This window comes from Tamandua tetradactyla, chromosome 22, assembly GCF_023851605.1.
Source record: "Tamandua tetradactyla isolate mTamTet1 chromosome 22, mTamTet1.pri, whole genome shotgun sequence".
Lineage (NCBI taxonomy): Eukaryota > Metazoa > Chordata > Mammalia > Pilosa > Myrmecophagidae > Tamandua > Tamandua tetradactyla.
The window spans coordinates 16,228,077-16,248,197 of record NC_135348.1 but is presented as its reverse complement, the minus strand read 5'-3'; the positions used below and the strand labels follow the sequence as shown (position 1 = coordinate 16,248,197).

The following is a 20,121-nucleotide window of genomic DNA, read 5'->3' as shown; positions in this document are numbered from 1 at the left end:
GAAAAGAGCAGGAGTAGCTGTACTAAAATTAGACAAATTAGTCTTCAAATATAAAACAATAACAAGAGACAAAGAAGGACACTATATATTAATAAAAGGAACAATTCATCAAGAAGACATAACAATAACAAATATTTATGCACCAAGTTGGAGTGCCCCAAAATACACAGGTCACACACTAACAACACTGAAGGGAGAAGTAGACACCTCTACAACAATAGTTAGAGACTTCAGTACACGGCTCTCATAACTGGACAGGAAACCCAGACAGAGGATCAATAAGGAAATGAGATGTTGAATAGTATGATAAATCAACTAAACTTAACAGATATTTATAGACTAGATAAATCACCTAAACTTAACAGATATTTATGGACTACAACAATCCACAAAAGCAGAATACAATTTTCCTCAAGTGCTCATGGGTCATTCCAAGTGACACAGTGAGTCACAAAGCAAGTCTCAATAAATTTTAAAAGACTGAAAGTATACAAAACACATTCTTGGATGGATCATATGGAATGAAGTTGGAAATGAACAACAGGCAGAAGGTTGGAAAATTCAAAAATATATGGAGGCTTAATAGCACACTCTTAAACAACCAGTGGGTCAAGGAAGAAATAAAAGAGAAATCAGTAAACATCTTTAGGCAAATGAAAGCATATCAAAATTTATAGGATGCAGCAATGGCAGCACTGAGAGGGAAATTTATTGCCCTAAAGGCCTATATTTGAAAAGAAGAAAGAGCAAAAATTAAGGAATTAACTGTTCACCTAGAGGAACTAGAGAAAGAACACCAAACTAGCCCCACAGCAAACAGAAGGAAAGAAATAACAGAGATTAGAGCAGAAATAAATGAATTGAGAACATGAAAACAATAGAGATAATCAACAAGACCAGAAGTTGATCCTTTAAAAACAAAAATCAATAAAATAGATGGACACTTAGCCAGGCTGACCAAAAAGAGAGAGAGAGAGAGAGAGAGGATGCAAATAAGTAAAATAAAAAATGGGAGAGGGGACATAATTATTGACCCAGTAGAAATAAAGGAGATAATGAGAGGAGATTATGAGCAACTATACGTTAAAAACTAGACAACACAGATAAAATGGACAACTTCTTAGATAAGTATGAACAACCAACAATGAGTCAAGAAGAAATAGATGACCACAACAAACCAATTACAACTAAAGAGATTGAATCAGTGGTCAAAAAGCTCTGCAAAAAGAAAAGTTCAGGACCAGATGGCATCACATGTGAATTCTACCAACACCCAAGAAGGAATTAGTACTAACTTACTTAAATGTTTCAAAAATACTAAAAAGCAGTGAACACTACCTAATTCATTTTTTGAAGCCAACATTACCCTAATACCAAAGTCAGACAAAGAAATTACAAAAAAAAGAAAATTAAAGGGGGGTGCAATAGTGGCTCAGTGGCAGAATTCTTGCTTGTCATGCTGGAGACCTGGGTTAGGTTCCCGGTGCCTGCCCATGCAAAAAAAAGAAAGAAAAGAAAATTACAGACCAAACTATTTAATGAATATAGATGCAAAAATCCTCAACAAAATACTTTCAAATCAAATCCAACAGCACATTAAAAGAATTAAACACCAGGACCAAGTGGGATTTATTCCAGGTATGCAAGGATTGTTCAACACAAGAAAATCAATTAATGTAATACACCACATCAATAAATCAAAGCAGAAAAACCATATGATCATCTCAACTGATGGAAAAAGGCATTTGACAAAATTCAACATCTGTTTTGATGAAAACACTTCAAAGGATAGGAATAGAAGGGAACTTCCTCAACATGGTAAATGGAATATATGAAAAACCCACAGCTAACATCATCCTCAATAGAGAAAAAGGCTGAAAGCTTTCTCCCTAAGATCAGGAACAAGACAAGGATGCTCACTATCACTGTTGTTATTCAACGTTGTGCTGGAAGTTCCAGTTAAGAGTAATTAGACAAGAAAAAGAAATAAAAGGCATCCAAACTGGAAAGGAAGAAGTAAAACTTTCCTGTTTGCAGATGACATGATACTATATGTAGAAAAATCTATAGCAAAGCTACTAAAGTGAATAAATGAATACAGCAAGTTGTAGGACACAAGATCAACACGTACAAATCACTAGTGTTTCTATACAATAGTAATGAGCAGTCTGAGGAAGAAATCAAGAAAAGGATTCCATTTACAATAGCAACCAAAAGAATCAAATATTTAGGGATAAATTTAACCAAGGCTACAAAAGATCTATACACAGAAAACTACATGAAATTGATAAAAGAAATCAAAGAAGACCTACATAAATAGAAGGACATTACTGTGTTCATGAATTAGAAGACAAAATATAGTTAAGATGTTAGTTCTACCCAAATTGATTTATAGATTCAATGCAATACCAATTAAAATCCCAACAACTTACTTTGCAGAGATAGAAAAATCAAAACCAAATTTATTTGGAAGGGCAGGGTGCTTTGAATAGCTAAAAGTATCTTGAGAAAAAGAAATTACATGGTAGGTCTTACACTACCTGACTTTAAAGCATTACAAAGCTACAGTGGTCAAAATAGCATGGTGCTGGCATAAAGATAGATATACTGACCAATGGAATCAAACTGAGTGTTCAAAAACAGATCCTCTCATCTATGGACAAGGTCAAGCCAACCCAACTGGGACAGAGCAGCCTGGATATGTATATCCAAAAGAATGAAAGAGGACCCCTATCTCACACCCTATATGCAAATTAACTCAAAATGGATCAAAGACCTAAACATTAGCGCTAAGAACATAAAACTTTTAGATGAAAATGTAGGGAAGTATCTTAAAGATCTTGTGATAGGAAGGTGGACCTTACACCCACAGCATGACCAATGAAAAAAGAAATAGAAAATGGGATCACCTCAAAACTGAACACTTTGTACAGCAAAGGACTTTGTCAGGAAAGTAAAAAAGCAGCCTATGCAATGGGAGTCAATATTTGGAAACCACATTAAAGATAAGGGTTTAATATCCAGAATATGCAAAGAGATCCTACAACTCAACAACAAAAAGATAAACAACCCAATTAAAAATGGATAAAAGACATGGACAGATAGATACTTTTCCAATGAGGAAATACAAATAGCCCAAAAACATGAAAAGATGCTCAACTTCACTGGCTATTAGAGAAATACAAATCAAAACCACAATAAGGTATCATCTCACACCTACTAGAATGGCCAATATCAAAAAAACAGAAAACTACAAATGTTGGAGAGGATATGGAGAAAGAGGTACACTCACTCTATGTTAGTGGGAATATAGAATGGTGCAACCACTCTGGAAGGCTGCTTGGTAGTTCTTCAGGAAGCTACATATAGAACTACATATAGAAACTGTAATATTATCTAGCAATCCCATCACTAGGTATTTATTCAGCGGAACTGAAGGCAGTGATAGAAAAGAACAATTCCACACCGATGTTTATAGCAGCATATTCATGACTGCCAAGACATGGAAACAGTCCAAATATCCATCAATAGATGAATGGATAAACAAACTGTGGTATATACATACAATGGAATATTATGAAGTCGTAAAACAGAATAAAGTCATGAACCACACAATAATGTGAATGAACTTTGAGGACATTACATTGAATGAAATTAGCCAGAAACAAAAGGACAAAATACTGTATGATCACACTAATATAAACTAACATTAATGAGTGAACTTTGAGCGTTAAAGTTGAAAACACAGGTTTTCAGGAGATAGAAAGAAGATAGAGATTGGGCATTTGATGCTGAAGGAGTACAGAAAACAGAGACATGGCTGTTTAGAGATTCTTGGAGCCCAGCAGACCACACCATGAGATGTTAAGAAAGTCAGAACCTGGAGAAAGCCAAGGAAAGCCAAGAGATAAAAGCCGGACCTGGTGAAACAAAGTGAAGAACGCCTGAAGAAAGAGGCTGAAAGCAATGAAGCCCAGGAGCAAGGGACCAGCAGATGCTGGTCATGTGACTACCCAGCTGACAGAAATGTCTGGACCCATCAACCTTTGTTGAATTAAGGTATCTTTTCCTGGATGCCTTACTTTGGACATTTTTATAGGCTTAGAATGGCAAACCTGTAATTTATTAAATTCCCCTTTTTTAAAAGCCATTCCAAGTCTGGTATATTGCATTTCAGCAGCTTACAAAATAGAACAGATGATTATACGGTATGTGATTATATCTCAATAAAATTACATTAAAAATAAATCTAAAAAATAAGGATCTCAAATCAAGAACCTAACCTTCAGCCTTAAGACACTAGAACAAGAAGAGTAAACTACACCAAAGGCAAGCAGAAAGAAGGAAATAATATGGATTAGAGTAGAAGTTAATGAAATAGAGAGCAGATAAACAGTAGTGAAAACCATCAATAACAAAAGTTATTTTTACAAAAAGATCAACAAAATTGAAAGAAACTTAAACTAGACTGATCAAAAGAAAAGGGAGAAGATTCAAGTTACTAAAATAGAAATAAAAAAGAAATGTTAATATCAACTATACAGAAATAAGCATAAGGTAATATTTAAAATGTAATAATATAAATATTTATTAAATAATATAATAAATTAAATAAATTAGATGATATAGACAAATATCTAGAAAGACAAACTACTATAACTCAAGAAGAAACTGAATTTCTGAATAGATCTATAATAAAAGATGGATTTGTTGAGTAAAGAAAACACCACCAAGATGGCACCCGATATTTTTAAAAATACCAACTCTTCACAAGTTATTCTAAAATACAGAAGATGAAATAAAACTTCCCAACTCATTCTATGAAACAAATATTATCCTCTTACCCAAACCAAAAAAACACATCACAAGAAAAGAAAACTACAAACCATATCTCTTATAAATACAGGCACAAAATTCCTCAACAAAATCCTAGATACCAAATCCAGCAACACACAGAAAGAATTATACATCATGGCCAAGTGGGATTTATACCAGAAATGTGAGTTTGGTTTAACATCCAAAGACAGTTAATGTAATGTACAATATTAACAGCATAAATAATAAAAACCACATGATCATCCTGTGATCACCTTCATGATAAGAACACTCAACAAACTTGGAATAGAAGGGAACCTTCTCAACCTGACAAAGTGCAGCCACAAAAAACCCACAGCTATCATTATACGTCATGGTGAAAGAATGAAAGCTTTCCCCCCTAAGATTAGGAAAAAGGATATTTGCTCTCACCACCTCCATTCAATATGATACTGGAGGTTTTTAGCCAGGACAACTAGGCAAGTAAGAAAGAAAAAAAAGCATCCACATTAGAAGGAAGACAAAAAACTATCTCTATTCATATATGATGATATCTTATATGTAGAAAATCTGTAGGAACCACGAAAAACTATTAAAACTAGTAATAAGTTCAGCAAGGTTGCAGGATACAAGATCAATATACAATACTTAATTCTAGTTCTATAATCTGGCAAAGAAAAATCTAACAGTGCAATGAAGAAAAGAATTCCATTTATAATACAATCAAAAAGAAAAAAATACTTAGGAATAAATTTAACAAAAGAAGTGTAAAATTTAAACTTTAAAACCACAAAATATGGTTGAAATGAATAAAAGAAATAAATGAAAAAATATCCTATGTTCATAGATTAGAAGACAGTATTGTTAAGTTGGCAATATTCCCCAAATTGATCATAGATTCAGTGCAATCTCTATCAAAATCCCATCTGGTCTCTTTGTAGAAATTGATAAATTGATCTTAAAATTCATATGGAAATTATAGGGACCCAGAGGAGCAAAAATAACCTTGAAAAAAAAAAGCAAAGTTGGAGGAGTCATACTTTCGAAACTTACTATGATGCAACAATAATCATCAGTAATCAAGACAGTGTAGTATTCGCATATGCTAGAATAGTTCAGTGTAATAGGATTGAGAATCCAGACATAAATCCTCACATTTCATGACAAGTGATTTTCAACATTGGTGCCGAAACAATTCACTGAGGAAAGAATAGTTTCAACCAATCATGCTAGGACAACTGGATATCCAAACGCAAAAAAAAAAAAAACGTACTTGGATACCTACCTCACCGTTTGCAAAAATTAATTCAAAATGGATTAAAGACTTAACTATAAGAACTAAACCTATAAAACTCCTAGAAGAAAACATGGGGGTAAATCTTTATGACCTTGGATTAGGCAATGAATTCCTAGATATAACACCAAAAGCACAAACAAAAGAAACAAGAGATAATGTAGACTTCATCAAAATTAAAAGCTTTTATGTTTCAAAGGACACCATCAAGAAAGTGAAAAGTTAACCTAGAGACTGGCAGAATATATTTGCAAATCATGTATCTGAAAAGGGACCTGTATTGAAAGAACTCTTACAACTCAATAATAAAATGAGAAATAGCCCAATTAGAAAATAGACAAAGAATCTGAATAGACAGTCTTCAAAGATATACAAACGGCCAGTAGACATGAAAAAAATGCTCAACATCAGTAATCGTTAGAGAAAGGCAAATCAAAACCACAATGTTATGCTACTTCACATCAACTATGATGGTTATAATAAAAAGATAATAAGAGTTATTAGGATTAGGATATGGAGACACTGAAATCTTTATACACTCCTGGTGGAAACATAAAATGGTACAGCTGTTTTAGAAAACAATCTGGTAGTTCTTCCAAATGCTAAACACAGAATTTCCTTAGGACCCAGCAATTCTACTCCATACCCAAGAGAAATGAAAACAGATGTCCACACAGAAACTTGCACTTGAATATTCATAGCATTATTCATAATAGCCAAAAAGTGGAAACAAGTGTGCCTATCAACATATGAATGGGTTAAAAAAAAAAAAGTGGATATATATACAGTGGAATATTACTTAGCCACAAAAGGAATGAAGTTCTGATACATGCTAAACATGAATGAACCTTGAAGATATTATGCTAAGTGAAATAAATCAGACACAAATGGACAAATATTGTATAACTCTACTTATATAAAATGTTTAGAATAAGCAAATTCATATGGAGGTAGATTATTGGTTTCCAGAGGCTGGTGGGCCAGGGGAGGGGAAGAGGTGGGAGAGTTATTGCTTAATGGGTATAGAGTGTCTATTTTGGGTAATGTAACAACGTTGGTAATGGGATGATGGTACTGAGTAGCATGATATTATAAATGTAATTAGTACCAGCAATTTGGACATTTACAGATGGTTAAAATGGCAAATTTTATTGGTAAGCAAAATTATATGACTGTATATATATGTTACCACAACTTGCAAAAAGAAAGAAAAAAAAAGGCATGAAGAACCTAAGAACAGGTGGGTTTTTTTTTTTTTGTCTTTTAAAAAGGGTAGTTGAATAAATTTTGCTTTAATGAAAACCTTATCACATCATTAGTGTTATTTCACCATTTACTGGTGAAAATTTGATCACAGATGAGCATTTTGAAACTACTGGTAGTGTTGAGCTAAGGTACCTGCCAACACCAAATTCTATAATTCCAGAACTCCCATTAATCTCCCCCTAATGCAATGGGAAGACTAGCTCCCTCCAGAGCGCTGTACTCCATGGGTTGCACTGCTTGGTTCTAAGGAACTCTTAATTCCTTGTGGCCAGTTTTCTTCATGGTTCATTTACATGCTCATGACCTTTATCTCTTCCTTAGGGTGATTCTGGAGGCCCTCTGTCATGTCACATTGATGATTTATGGATTCAGATAGGAGTGGTAAGCTGGGGAGCAGAGTGTGGTAAACTTCCTGGAGTCTACACCAATGTGACCTATTATCAGAAATGGATTAATGCCACCATCTCAAGAGCTGATGTCCTGGATCCCAACAATCTGGACCTACCTGATTTCTTCTTCCTAATTGTACTCTTCTCTTTGGCTTTCCTGGGACCCTCCTGTGCCCTTGGGGACTAACATAATACCACAAAGTGTAGCAGTATAGCCAAAGCCACGGATGGAGTACAGGGCATTGAGGAGAGGACCTGGAGAACAAGGTCTAAAGGCAGAGAATTCACAGGAGAATCTGTGGGAATCTTAGATGACTTCATTAAAAAAAATTGAAATGATTTTTTTAATGTTCTTGACTCTGAGAGTGTGTTTTTGTAGATGGAAAGTAAACAGCTGAGAAATAAGGCTGTCGCTTCTGTGTATGGCATTCTTTGTTTCTGATTACGAGCCTGATAGGGCAGGAAGGAGCCCCTCTATGAATAAGTACTTGTGGATACAACTGAATGGCTTCTGGAGAAACAGGCAAGGCAAAAAAGCATCTGTGATGACAAAAGAGGTCTTTGAGGAAAGATACCAAGTGTTTACTTCATGTCCACAGGTTGCATTACAGGCTTCTTACCTGATCTATATTTCTTACCTCCTCTACTACCCTATTCTTCCCCTCCAACCCTCGCCCAAACTTGAGCATGAGGTCTAAAAAGGAATACATGTACATAGCTCAGCTCTGTATTTTTCTGAAATCTTTATTTTTGAGAATACAATGCAACCAAAAATGGAATAATGCTATGAGCTCAAGAACTGTGGTCTCGGGTCTCAACAATCTGGACTTAGCCAGGTTATTTACTGCCACTTGTGTAATAAAGTCCTTTAAATGTTTAGTGCAAGGAAAAGGTATCTATCTTACTTAACTAGCCTGCTTCCTGTTATTAGACAATCATTCCTATTTCATTCTGTGCTTAGGTTACTGGGAGATCAGAGCTAACCTTTATACACAATTGCAGTCATTTCCTTTAGATTTATTGCTATAATTCCACTCATTTAAGTCTCATTTAAACGGATTTAAGCGTATTGTATCTGCATCTCTTATGGTAAGCCAACTTTCAGAAAAATATTTTCTGGATAAATAAATACATTTAATAAGAAGTGAGGTAGATTTGGAAACTTAAAATCCCTGCTAAAAATAAAAAATAAGAAAATAAAAATCCTTACTAATCATCAACCTCACCTCTTATCTAGACTCCCATGATAGTCTCCTAACTGGCATCCCCATATCCTTTCTTACATCTTACATCTTCATCCAGCTCCATTTATTTTTCAGAGCATTCAGACTAGTGTTTTAAAAACAAAAAATATTTTTATACCCTCCCCCCTTCCTCCCGTGCTTACAGCACTTCATAGGCATCCTGTTGTCTATGGACTGAAGACTTCAACATGGCCTACAAAGCACTGCAAGGTCCCAGCCTGCCTCTCTGGCCTCATTCCATACTATAAGCTTTCTATGCTTCTTCTTCCACAACTGCTCCAAGCATCCTCTCAGCACCAGACTTTTGCACCTGCTATTCCCTCCTTTGCTTAATTTTTACTGTGTGCCTTAAAATCTGTTAATGTTCCTTTCTACAAGGAAGCCATCCCTCACACTACAGAAGAGAACAAATCCCCCTAATAGATATGTTCAAAGCACTCTGGAGCCCACCTTAATAGGAATCAACACAGCTGTGAATTACCATTCATTTACATAATTGACTAATTAATGTGTTTCTGTCTTATCAAACTGCAAGTTCCATGAGAGTCAGAATAATTTTTTCATCCATCACAATACCACAATCTCAATAAATACTTGTTACATGAATGAATGAATTAGACTTGTTCATCTCCCCAACTGAGCATCTACGTGTTTTGCTTACCTGGTAGCCCAGCACCTGGCACAATGCCTATAGGTTTTCAAATATAAGGAAAAAATGCCTGTTCTAGTTTGCTAGCTGCCGGAATGCAATATACCAGGAACGGAATGGCTTTTAAAAAGAGGAATTTAATACGTTGCTAGTTTACAGTTCTAAGGCCGAGAAAATGTCCCAATTAAAACAAGTCTATAGAAATGTCCCATCAAAGGCATCCAGGGAAAGATACCTTGGTTCAAGAAGGCCGAGGAAGTTCAGGGTTTCTCACTCAAGTAAGAAGGCACATGGTGATCACAGTCAGGGTTCCTCTCTCATCTGGAAGGGCACATGGCGAACACAGCGTCATCTGCTAGCTTCTTCATCTGCTAGCTTCTTCTCCTGGCTTCCTGTTTCATGAAGCTCCCCAGGAGGCATTTTCCTTCTTCATCTCCAAAGGTTGCTGGCTGGTGGACTCTGCTTCTCGTAGCTATGCCATTCTGCTCTGCTCTCTCTGAATCTGCCATTCTCCAAAATGTTTCCTCTTTTATAGAACTTCAGAAACTAATCAAGACCCACCAGAATGGGTGGAGACATGTCGTCACCAAATCCAGCTTAACAAGCACTCCTGGTTAAATCACACCCCCAGGGAGAGGATCTGATTATAGTTTCAAACATACAGTATTGAATAGGGATTATTCTGCCTTTATGAAATGAGATTTAGATTAAAACATGGCTTTTCTAGGGGACATACCTCCTTTCAAACCAGCACAATGCCCCAACCCAGTTCTCTTCCTCACACCTCCTAATCCATAAGAAAAAAAGAAGAGAAATGAATACACAAAGAGGTAAACTGGAAGGTTTCTCAAAAGCAGAAACTCAAGCTAAGTAGGCTTTGGAATGACAGAGGGCTAAGAAAAAGGGCAAGAGTAAGAGAGAGAAGGAGAGACAAGAAAGGAGAACAGAGGAGAAAGGACAGACTAAGAACCAGAAAGGAACAAACAGGAAGAGAAAGCACACAAATATGTGAGCCAGGACGACATACACAAAAAGACATAAAGAAGGCCAAGAAAACCAAAAATACTGCTTCCCATCATTTCTCTAGACCCTTCACTTCAAAATAGGAGGCTACTGCTCCATAGCATGAGGTCTGGCAGGGTTTTTCTCATGAGCCAAAAGTTGAAATTCAAAACCTTTGGAAGAACCCACCTTACGCCAAGCAGAAGAAAGGGATACAGAGAGAAGAGAACTGTAGGACCTCCTTATCTTAAAGAAAGTGTCCAGGGGACTCTGGTGAAGTTGGCCTAGCATCTTACTCAACAGATAACACTCCGTACTGCGCAACCCAACGGACTTCTTGGGAAGTCTGAATGCGAGCCACACACTACGTCAACATCCGTTGAACAGTATCGCCTACTATGCTCCGGGCAGTGAGAATACAGCCCTACATACCAGGCACCACAGCCTACCCTCAAGGAGTTTACATTCTAGTGGAGGGGAAAAGTCAAATACAGAAAAATAAAACAAGGAGACAGAGTAACAGGGTAACTCTGCACTTTAGTAGCCTTTCTAAAGGGGGTTGGGGAAGCCTTTCTGAGGAGGTAACATTTGATAGAGGCCTGAATGAAGGAGTGAAGCAAGAAAATACCTGGGAAAAGGGCACTCCAGGTAGAGAGAACAGTAGATACAAAGGTGTGAAGTGGGAGCGTGTGAGGAAAAGCTGGGAGGTCCACTGGGCTGAAACACTGTAAGCAAAGCGGAAGAGAGGTAGGAACTGAGACCAGAGGGAGCTGGACGCCAGGTCCTGTAGGCTTTGTAGGTACTAATCAGGCTTCAAATTTTTACTCTCAATGAATTGAGGAGCAACTGGAGGGCTGAGAGCAGGGAAATGATGGAAGAACAAAAGAGTGATGCAAATGTAGAGAATCCCGCACCACTGCTCAAAGGAGTATGGGGGGGGGGGGGGGCGGCTAGTCCGGTAGAGGGCAGTTGGAACCAGCAGCACAGAAAGACAATCAGATACCAGGGTGCTAAAGTAGATCACAGCAAAACACTCCAGAGGGCTGCTATATCCCGAACATCAGTGAGAGAAGGTTTGGTTTCCATGTGGCTGTGCGCTGTATTTTGTCTTCCTATTCGCCATCTGCACTGTCCTTACAATATGTCCCATTTAATCAAGGTAACCCAAGAAAGGCACCAGCCCAAGTTTCTTACCATCTCCTTTTTAATTCATCACTAAGGCCCCGTGCCAGTTTGAAACTGTCATGTACTCCAGAAAAGCCATGCTTTTTAATTCTCATTCAATATTGCCAGGTGGGATCTTTTGGTTTTCATGCAGATGTGACCCACCCAATTGGGGGTGGTAACCTTTGATTAGGTGGTTTCCATGGAGATGTGTCTCCACATATTCAAGGTGGAGTTGCTTAGCAGAGCCCTTTAAGAGGGAACCATTTTGGAAAAAGCTTTAGAGCTAAGAGAGCCCCCACAGCCAGGGACCTCTGAAGCTGCGGAAGGAAAACACCCCTGAGGAAGCCTTATGAAATGAGAAGAGAACACTAGCAGACATCGCCATGTGCCCTCCCAGCTGTCAGACGTGTTCTGGACCCATCAGCCTTTCCTGAATCAAGGTATCTTTCCCTGGATGCCTTACTTTGGATAGTTTACATTTTCACAACCTTAGAACGGTAAACTTGCAACTTAATAAATTCCCCTTTTAAAAGCCATACCGTTTCTGATACATTGCATTCCAGCAGCTTTTACAAACTAAAACAGGTCCCTACCTTATTTCCAGTTTGTTTTTTCCCCTTGTTACCCAGATTAATATCCTCGCCCCTTTATCCCACTCCATTTGTAGGCCTTCTTTCAGCATTCCTCTCCACCTGGAACACCCTTCTCTTGAACACCTCAGCCCATGTATTTTTGCCTAATTATTAGAAAAGGAGGCAAAAAAAAAAAAAAAGGTATCTAAAGATACTTTAAACAATTCTTGTGATTGTATTTCCACAAATGGCTCAAACAATATAACTACTAGTTCTTTTGTTTCAAATGCTTAAACACAAAATGTGAAACTTAACCCAATATATGAAATATAGCACCTGGAAATACATTAGAAGAGAAAAACAATTATATTTACAAAACTCCAATGTCAAGTACTTACTTATAACTACTTTAGTCAGAAATACCACAACTAACCAAATGAGGAGGATATAAATTTTACACTATATTTTAGGAGGGCTAAACATAGAATTTCTGCCTTAAAAATCTATTTTACTTGCAAAATACTTTATTCCCTGGAATACCTGATTGTAACATGCACCAATTTTCATCTTAACATGTTTTGAGGCATTTTAATTAATGTGGGATTTGTTAAATACATATTTAAGGAATAAGGCTATATGATTATGCTAAGACAGCTAAATATCCAAACCAGAATTTTTTTATTCTAAAAATGGAGAAAACATTGCACATTTAGTTATTTCTAGATTTGTGCTTCATATAACAGGTTACTTCAAGTAATCACTCATTTTTCATTTATTTCACTAAATTATAAAGCCATCAAAAATGTGGCAATGTTACAGAGAAAGGATTCAGAAAAATAAAATGAGAAACTTAAATTTGATTTATTTCATCAACAGTAGATAATTTATCTTTTTAAGTGTTTGACCTCATACCGAAGCTATAACATTTTCCCCACCAAGTATGATTACATTTAGCTTATTTAACATACTGGAAATCAGCTGCCTGGGAATTTCTTTAAACATGTTCCTTCTTCAGGAAAGAGAGAAGGGAAAGAAGCCGTTCCAGATAACCAGAGGGTAGATTAATTTATTCCCCACTACTGATAGTTGAGTGAAAATTTTCATTGTCAGAAGAATAAACAAGACTGAAATCTTAAAAAAAAAAAAAATCCACTGAACTGTACTACACAAACAATGAACCCTAAGTTAAACCATGGACTATGGTTAATAGCATAATTATAAATATGTGCTTTCATCAGTTGTAACAAAAGCAACACGTCAATGCCAGGTGTTAATAATAGGGTTATATGAGAATACTGTATTTTATTCATCATTGTTCTGTAAACCCACAACTTTTCTAAAAAAGAGAGATTGAAATTCTAATTGCCTGTGAGGATAACTATCCTTAACTCACCAAATTCATCCAAGAGCCGTAGAAACCTTCACTTCCCATCTCCATGTGGTTGGAATAAAGGAACTGGGATCTAGTCCCATGGCACTCTGGCCCACTCTTATCACACCGCATTCTACTACAATTAGCCTCGAACACCCAGGAATGAAAGGTGAAGGATGGGATGAAGGTCGAAGGCTCCAGAATGCTGAAGACATTGACTTTAATGTAAATAGCAAGAATATATTCTGGACACAGTTTGGTAGGAGAAATGAGTGACCATTCTGATTGGCTATAGATGTGATTTGATGGCCTGGATGTAGTGGTGGGAGAGGAAGTGGTGACCAGGATGAAAGGATGGCCTACGAATGGTGGTACCATTAAATGAAATGAGTTAGACTGGAGGAGGACCAAGTTTGCAGGGCTATTAAATGAAATGGTAGGCTGAGTAATGACCCCCCCCTCCAAATATGTCTTTGACCTAATCCCCAGAACCTGTGAATATGTTACCTTACATTATTACATGAGATTATACAGATGTGTTAAGGATATTGGGGTAAAATAGTTTGTAGAAAAATTAAGGAGACGAGACTAACCAAGAGCATCCAGTATAATCACAAGGATCATTATAAGAGGGAGGCAGTCTCTATCACTAAGCCCAGCTCTGCAAGTAAAATCATTACCTTCCTCCCTACATGGGGCATGGCATCCAGGGGTAAAAGTTTCCCTGGCAACATGGGACATGACTCCCAGGGATGAGCCTGGCCTTGCCACCATGGGATCAACAATGCCTTGCTGACCAAAAGGGAGAAAAGAAATGTACCAAAATAAAAGGCTGAGAGAGTTCAAAATGAGCTGAGAGGATATTCTGGAGGCTTCTCGTATGCAAACTTCAGCTAGATATTGTTAATTACCATAGTTTGCCAAACTCCCAACCAAAACCATTCCTGTCAGCTCCAAAGAAAACCTAGGGCTCTATCTGAGAGTCTACAAATTTTCATACACAATGACAACTTTCCAGAAAGCTACAAACTCCAGATGGGGTCCCAGGCCAGATAAATCCTGAAATGCAGAGAGGCCAGCCTCTCCAGAAAACCAACTAGTTCTATCTCCCCACCCCATATTATTGACAGCCCCTTCCAACATGAGAAAGTTAGAATGGGCATAGCCCAAATACCCCTAAAGGGTGGGAGAACGATCAAAGGTGGTGGTAGAGTTATACAGCAAGGAAGGATTTAACAAATGAGTATGATTGCTGAATCATTATATTGATTTTTTAGTCTCCAGTATCTTAGAGCAGCTAGAAATAAAAACCCAAAATTGTGGAATTGCAACCCATACAAAATTCTGAAATCTGTTCTACAACTAATTGTTGCAATGTATTTTAAATTTATTGCTTTTATGTATATATGTTAAAGAGGAGGAATATAATAGATAAGATAGGATTTAACAAATAAAAAAAAATTAGCCATATTTGTGAGAGTGAAGTGGTAGCTCATTTTTGTTTTGAGTTGCAGTTCCTTAAAGCTAATGACATCAAGCATCTTTTCATCTATGTGCTTTTTGTACATTTGTATATCTTTGGAGAAATGTCTATTCAAGTCCCTTGTCCATTTTTTCAACTGGATTGTTTATCTGTTGCTGTATTGTAAAAATTTTTATATTATCCTTGATATTAAGCCCTTATTCAATATATTTTGCAACTAAAAAAAAAAAAAAAGAAAGCATAGCAGTTGGTTAAGCAAAGAAATTTTGTGTCAATGAATTGTTTTAAGTCTTCTTTTTTGGAGAAATTGTAGGTTTACAGAAAAATCATGCAGAAAACATAGAGTCACCATATACCTGTGCCCCAGAGTTTTCCCTATTATTAATACTTCATATTAATGTGGAACCTTTGTTACAGCTGATGAAAACATAACATTATAATTATACTCTTAAATAAACAGTTATCCCTTCCACATTGTGGGGGGTTAGGAGCATGGCACCCCACAATCAGGAAACGCCCTAGCTGCCTCTTGATCAGGAACACTGCTTCTCCCATTACTGTTACATTGCGTAGGCTAAAACATTAAAAAAATTTCAAACCAGCCTTTGCTGGCCTGAAAGTCTATAGGGGTAGACCCTTCACCTTCATTTTCCTTCAGGGAATCAGATACAGACTTAGCCTTTTCGAGATGCCAAAGTCTACCAAATGCCCTTTTTCTAACAATCCTGCACCAAAAGAAGTTGCAGTTCCTACATGAGAGAGGTGCTGATCTTGTGGTTTACGCACAAGCTTTGTGGTTGCTGGTGTAGCTGCAGCAATGGCTTCGCAGATTTTTTTCACGTGTCGTCTGTGGCTTCTGCAAAACTCCCAAACAATTCCCATTTAATTTCTTATGCTGACCTGCGATATATGGAAACCACGACAGGAAAAGTCGTCACGTGGAAGATATAACTGTGGTCCACGGTTTACATTAAAGTTCACTATCTGTGTCATACAGTACTATGGTTTTTTTTTTATTACATTATTCCAGCATCATATATACAACCTCAAGTCTTCCCGTTTAACCACATTCAAATATATAATTCATTGGAGTTAATTACATTCACAAGGTTGTGCTACTATCACTTCCACCCATTATCTTTCCCTGGCTTTTGTATTAGGGTGATGTTGACCTCACAAAATAAGTTAGGAAGGGTTCCATCCTTTTCAATTATTTGGAAGAATTGGAGCAGGACCTTTGCTAATTCTTCTTGCAATGTTAGGTAAAATTCACCACTGAAACCATCTGGTCCAGGAGTAGTCTCTGTTGGGAGGGTTTTTTTGTTTTGTTTTGTTGTTGTTGTTGCTGGGAGATTTTGACTATTGATTCAATGTCTTTACTAGTTATGGTCTATTACAATCTTCTATTTCTTCTTAAGCAAGTGTATGTGGCTGCAGCATTCAGAACTCTCTCCTTGTCCTTGGCATTCAATGGTTTGACTTCTACATGTCTGTGCATGGTTCATTTGAGTTTATCCTGCTTGGAGATGGTTGGGTTTCTTGAATGTGCATATTAATGTCTTTTGTTAAATTTGGGAGATTTTCTGCCATTATTTCTTTGACTACTCCTTCTGCCCCTTTCTTCTTTTTCTACTCCTTCTGGACCCATAATGTGTATGTTGGTATGCTTGATGGTGTCCCACAGGATTCTTATATTGTGTTTAATTTTTTCATTCTCTCTTCTTTCTGCTCCTCAGACTGAATCATTTCAATTGTCTTGTCTTAGAGTTCACTGATTTTTTATTCTTCCAGCTCTAATCTGCTATTGAAAACCTCTAGGGAATTTTTTACTTTAGTTATTGCAGCCTTCAACTCCAGTATGTATGTTTGGTTATGTATTAGTTAGGGTTCTCTAGAGAAACAGAATCAACAGGGAACACTCGCAAACATAAAATTTATAAAAGTGTCTCACGTGACCGTGGGGAACAGAGAGTCCAAAATCCGCAGGGCAGGCTGTGAAGCCGGCAATTCCAAAGGAGGGTCTGGACGAATTCCACAGGAGAGGCTCACCAGCCCAGACAGGAAGAGCCTGTCTCTTTTGAATCCTCCTTAAAAGGCTCCCAGTGATCAGATTAAGCTTTACTCATTGCAGAAGACACTCCCCTTTGGCTGATTACAAATGGAATCAGCTGTGGATGTAGCTGACATGATCATGATCTAATTCTATGAAATGTCATCATTGCAAGAGACAGGCCAGCACTTGCCCAACCAGACGAACAGGTACCACAACTTGGCCAAGTTGACACATGAACCTGACGATGACAGGTTACTTTTAAAAATTTCTATTTCTTTATTGAGATTCTCATAGTGTTCATTCATTGTTTTCCTGACATCCTATAGTTCTTTCTCTACAGTTTCCTTTATCTCCTTGAGCATACTGAAGATCATTTATTTAAGTCTTTGTTCTGTATGTCCAAAATTCGGTTTTCTTCACTGATGGTTTCTGGATTATCTTGTGCCTTTGGGTGGGCCATCATTTCTTCCTATTTCTCTGTCTTATAATTTTTGTTGCATACTGAACATTTTAATATTTTAAAGTGTTAACTCTGATTTAGTCCTTGAGCTCTGTTCCTTAAGTTTGTATCCAAACTTATGGATATGACAGATTTCTTTGAAGGCCAGGAGCTAACAAAAACAAACAAAAAGATGTGGAGACCTTTTACAGTTTTTGCCAATTGGCTCTGCTTTGGCTGGTGCTCTCCATCAGAGTTTCGCCCTTCTATCAAGAAGATCAGCCCAAAGGAAAAGTAAAATCCAAGGTTTCCATCTTTTCTGAGCCTGCTTCTTATTCTGGGTTTAGGCTTGCTTGGGGCATTTAAAACTCCCCTCCTACAGGACTGCGACTCTTCCTTTGTCTCAGGCTAGCTCCACTTAACTGGTTTTTATACTGCATTAGCTGTTTGTAGGTTGCTTCTGCTTTTAAGACAAGCTCTCAGAAGGTAAGCCAGAGAAAACTTTCCTCACTAAGCAAACAGGGGTTATTGTCCCCCATCTAAACAGGCCCAGGAACTCACAACTAGAACACAAGCTGGCTCCACACAGCACCGGGGAAGGGGTGGGGAGAGGCCAGCAAGGGCTCCGTGAACTTGTATAGTTTTTAAAGCTGTATTTTCCTGATTCAAAAGCTGCATTTTCTTGATTCAGCCCTCTCCCATTATGGCAACCTTTCAGCTGTTTTTCAGAGCTTTGAGGAAGATGGCTCTGCCAGTTTTTTCTAGTTGCTCAAAGATTCTATGGGGGAATAGCCCCCCCACAAAGCCTTTCCTGCCATCTTGGTTCATGAGACCTTGACTCTGTGTCAATGCTTTTTTAATAATGAAAATATTTGTCCTTAAAAATTAAGATTGAGCATCTTCAAAGGCAAATATTTAGATTGAGCATCTTCAAAGGCAAATATTTAGATTTTTAGGAAATATCTCCTAGCCTGCATGAGTTCAATGAAGCTATTTCTGTTTTAAAATAGAAGGCTAACATGAAAGACCTCCAGGAGACAGTACTCAAAAAGAAATGCACTAGTATGTCACACTCTTTTTGGTCCAGAGACTGCTGAGTTGGGTCAGGAAAAATATGTTAACCCATTTAAAGAGGCCCAATAAATGACTAGTTTCAAAATCATGTCGCAGCACAAGTAAAAAAAAAAAAAAAAAAAAAAAAAACAGTGTCAACCTGGCTTTCTTAGGAGCCCAAGGGCTACCCTTTAGCTTATCCAAGCTCTTCTAATCCATTGAGCATGAGGACAGCAACAATCTGCTCTATACTGCAGTCGACATCGCACAATAGTTTTATATCAAGCATTTTAAGTCGCAATAAGTGAAAAACATCTTCCAAATACTCTGAGTTCATAAAACATGCTCTAGAAAAAAATTATAAAAGAAAGATTATATTTATAGCTAAGAGAGTAAGCTCAGCATAATAGAACAGTGCTAGGAATAGCCAGAAAAATTAAGGGAAAAAAGGTGCAAGGCCACGTTAATAAGTTTGACCTTTAAAGGGAGGATACAAATGCACAAAGTCATTCAAAGATTTTTTAATGCAGAGGAATGACATGATCAGTTTGCACCTTAGAAAAATCACTTTTATTGTTGTATAGAGAATGGACTGGAGAGAATAGTCGGGAGGCAAGAAGACCAGCTATGAGACTGCTGCAAAGTTGAGAGAGTACAACCTGGGTCAAGACGGTGGCAATGAGGATGGAGAGAGGAGGACAGAGTCAAGAGCTACAAAGGAGATGGATTCAATAGAATCTGGTGATTGCCTCATTAGATACAGGTAATTATGGTAAGGGCGGAAGTCAAGAACCACACCTAGGTTTCTGGCTTGGGCAACTCGCCGGGTACCATTCTGTGAGACATGGAACCTTGGAGGAGAAGCAGATGAGGGGTAAAAAGCTTAAAGACATCAAGACTCCGCAAAGGGGGAATCCAAACAGATACATATAATCTTATATAGAGCATTTTTTTTTAACCAAGCAAGTTTAGAGAACAAAAATATATTCCAAAAGCTCAACAGGCCACTCTGTAGTTATCGTAGTTGCACGGTGTTCACAAAGAAATAAAATACACAAACAACTCCAAAATTAAGCTGTGCCATTAATTTCAGTCTGCTCAAACTGGCAAACTTTTGAGGAGATGTGGCATGTGCCGCTGCTCCCCACTAGGCCCCGCCTTTCCTACAGAAAGCTGATCCATCCTCTGGAGGCAGACTTGCAGTGTCTCCCTGCAGAAGGATTACGCTTCCCTGTGCCACTGACATCAGGTCAGCCAAGGGACTTACTTGGGCCAATGAAATGTGAGCAAAAGTGATCTACACCAGTCCTGAGCAGACGTTTT

General features: G+C 37.6%; 2 protein-coding genes across 7 annotated transcripts in view; one reads left to right on the top strand and one right to left on the bottom strand.

The window, feature by feature from the left end:
* The window catches only part of LOC143666242 (serine protease 48-like), a 29,045-nt gene extending 20,954 nt beyond the window's left edge, over positions 1-8,091 (top strand). The window contains exon 6 of the mRNA XM_077139837.1: positions 7,697-8,091. Coding sequence (XP_076995952.1) covers positions 7,697-7,951 — 255 coding nt within the window. The 3' untranslated portion in view covers positions 7,952-8,091. The remainder of the gene's footprint in view (positions 1-7,696) is intronic.
* The window catches only part of SH3D19 (SH3 domain containing 19), a 325,680-nt gene that overhangs the window by 173,765 nt on the left and 131,794 nt on the right, over positions 1-20,121 (bottom strand). The gene's annotated exons all lie outside the window — the stretch shown is intronic.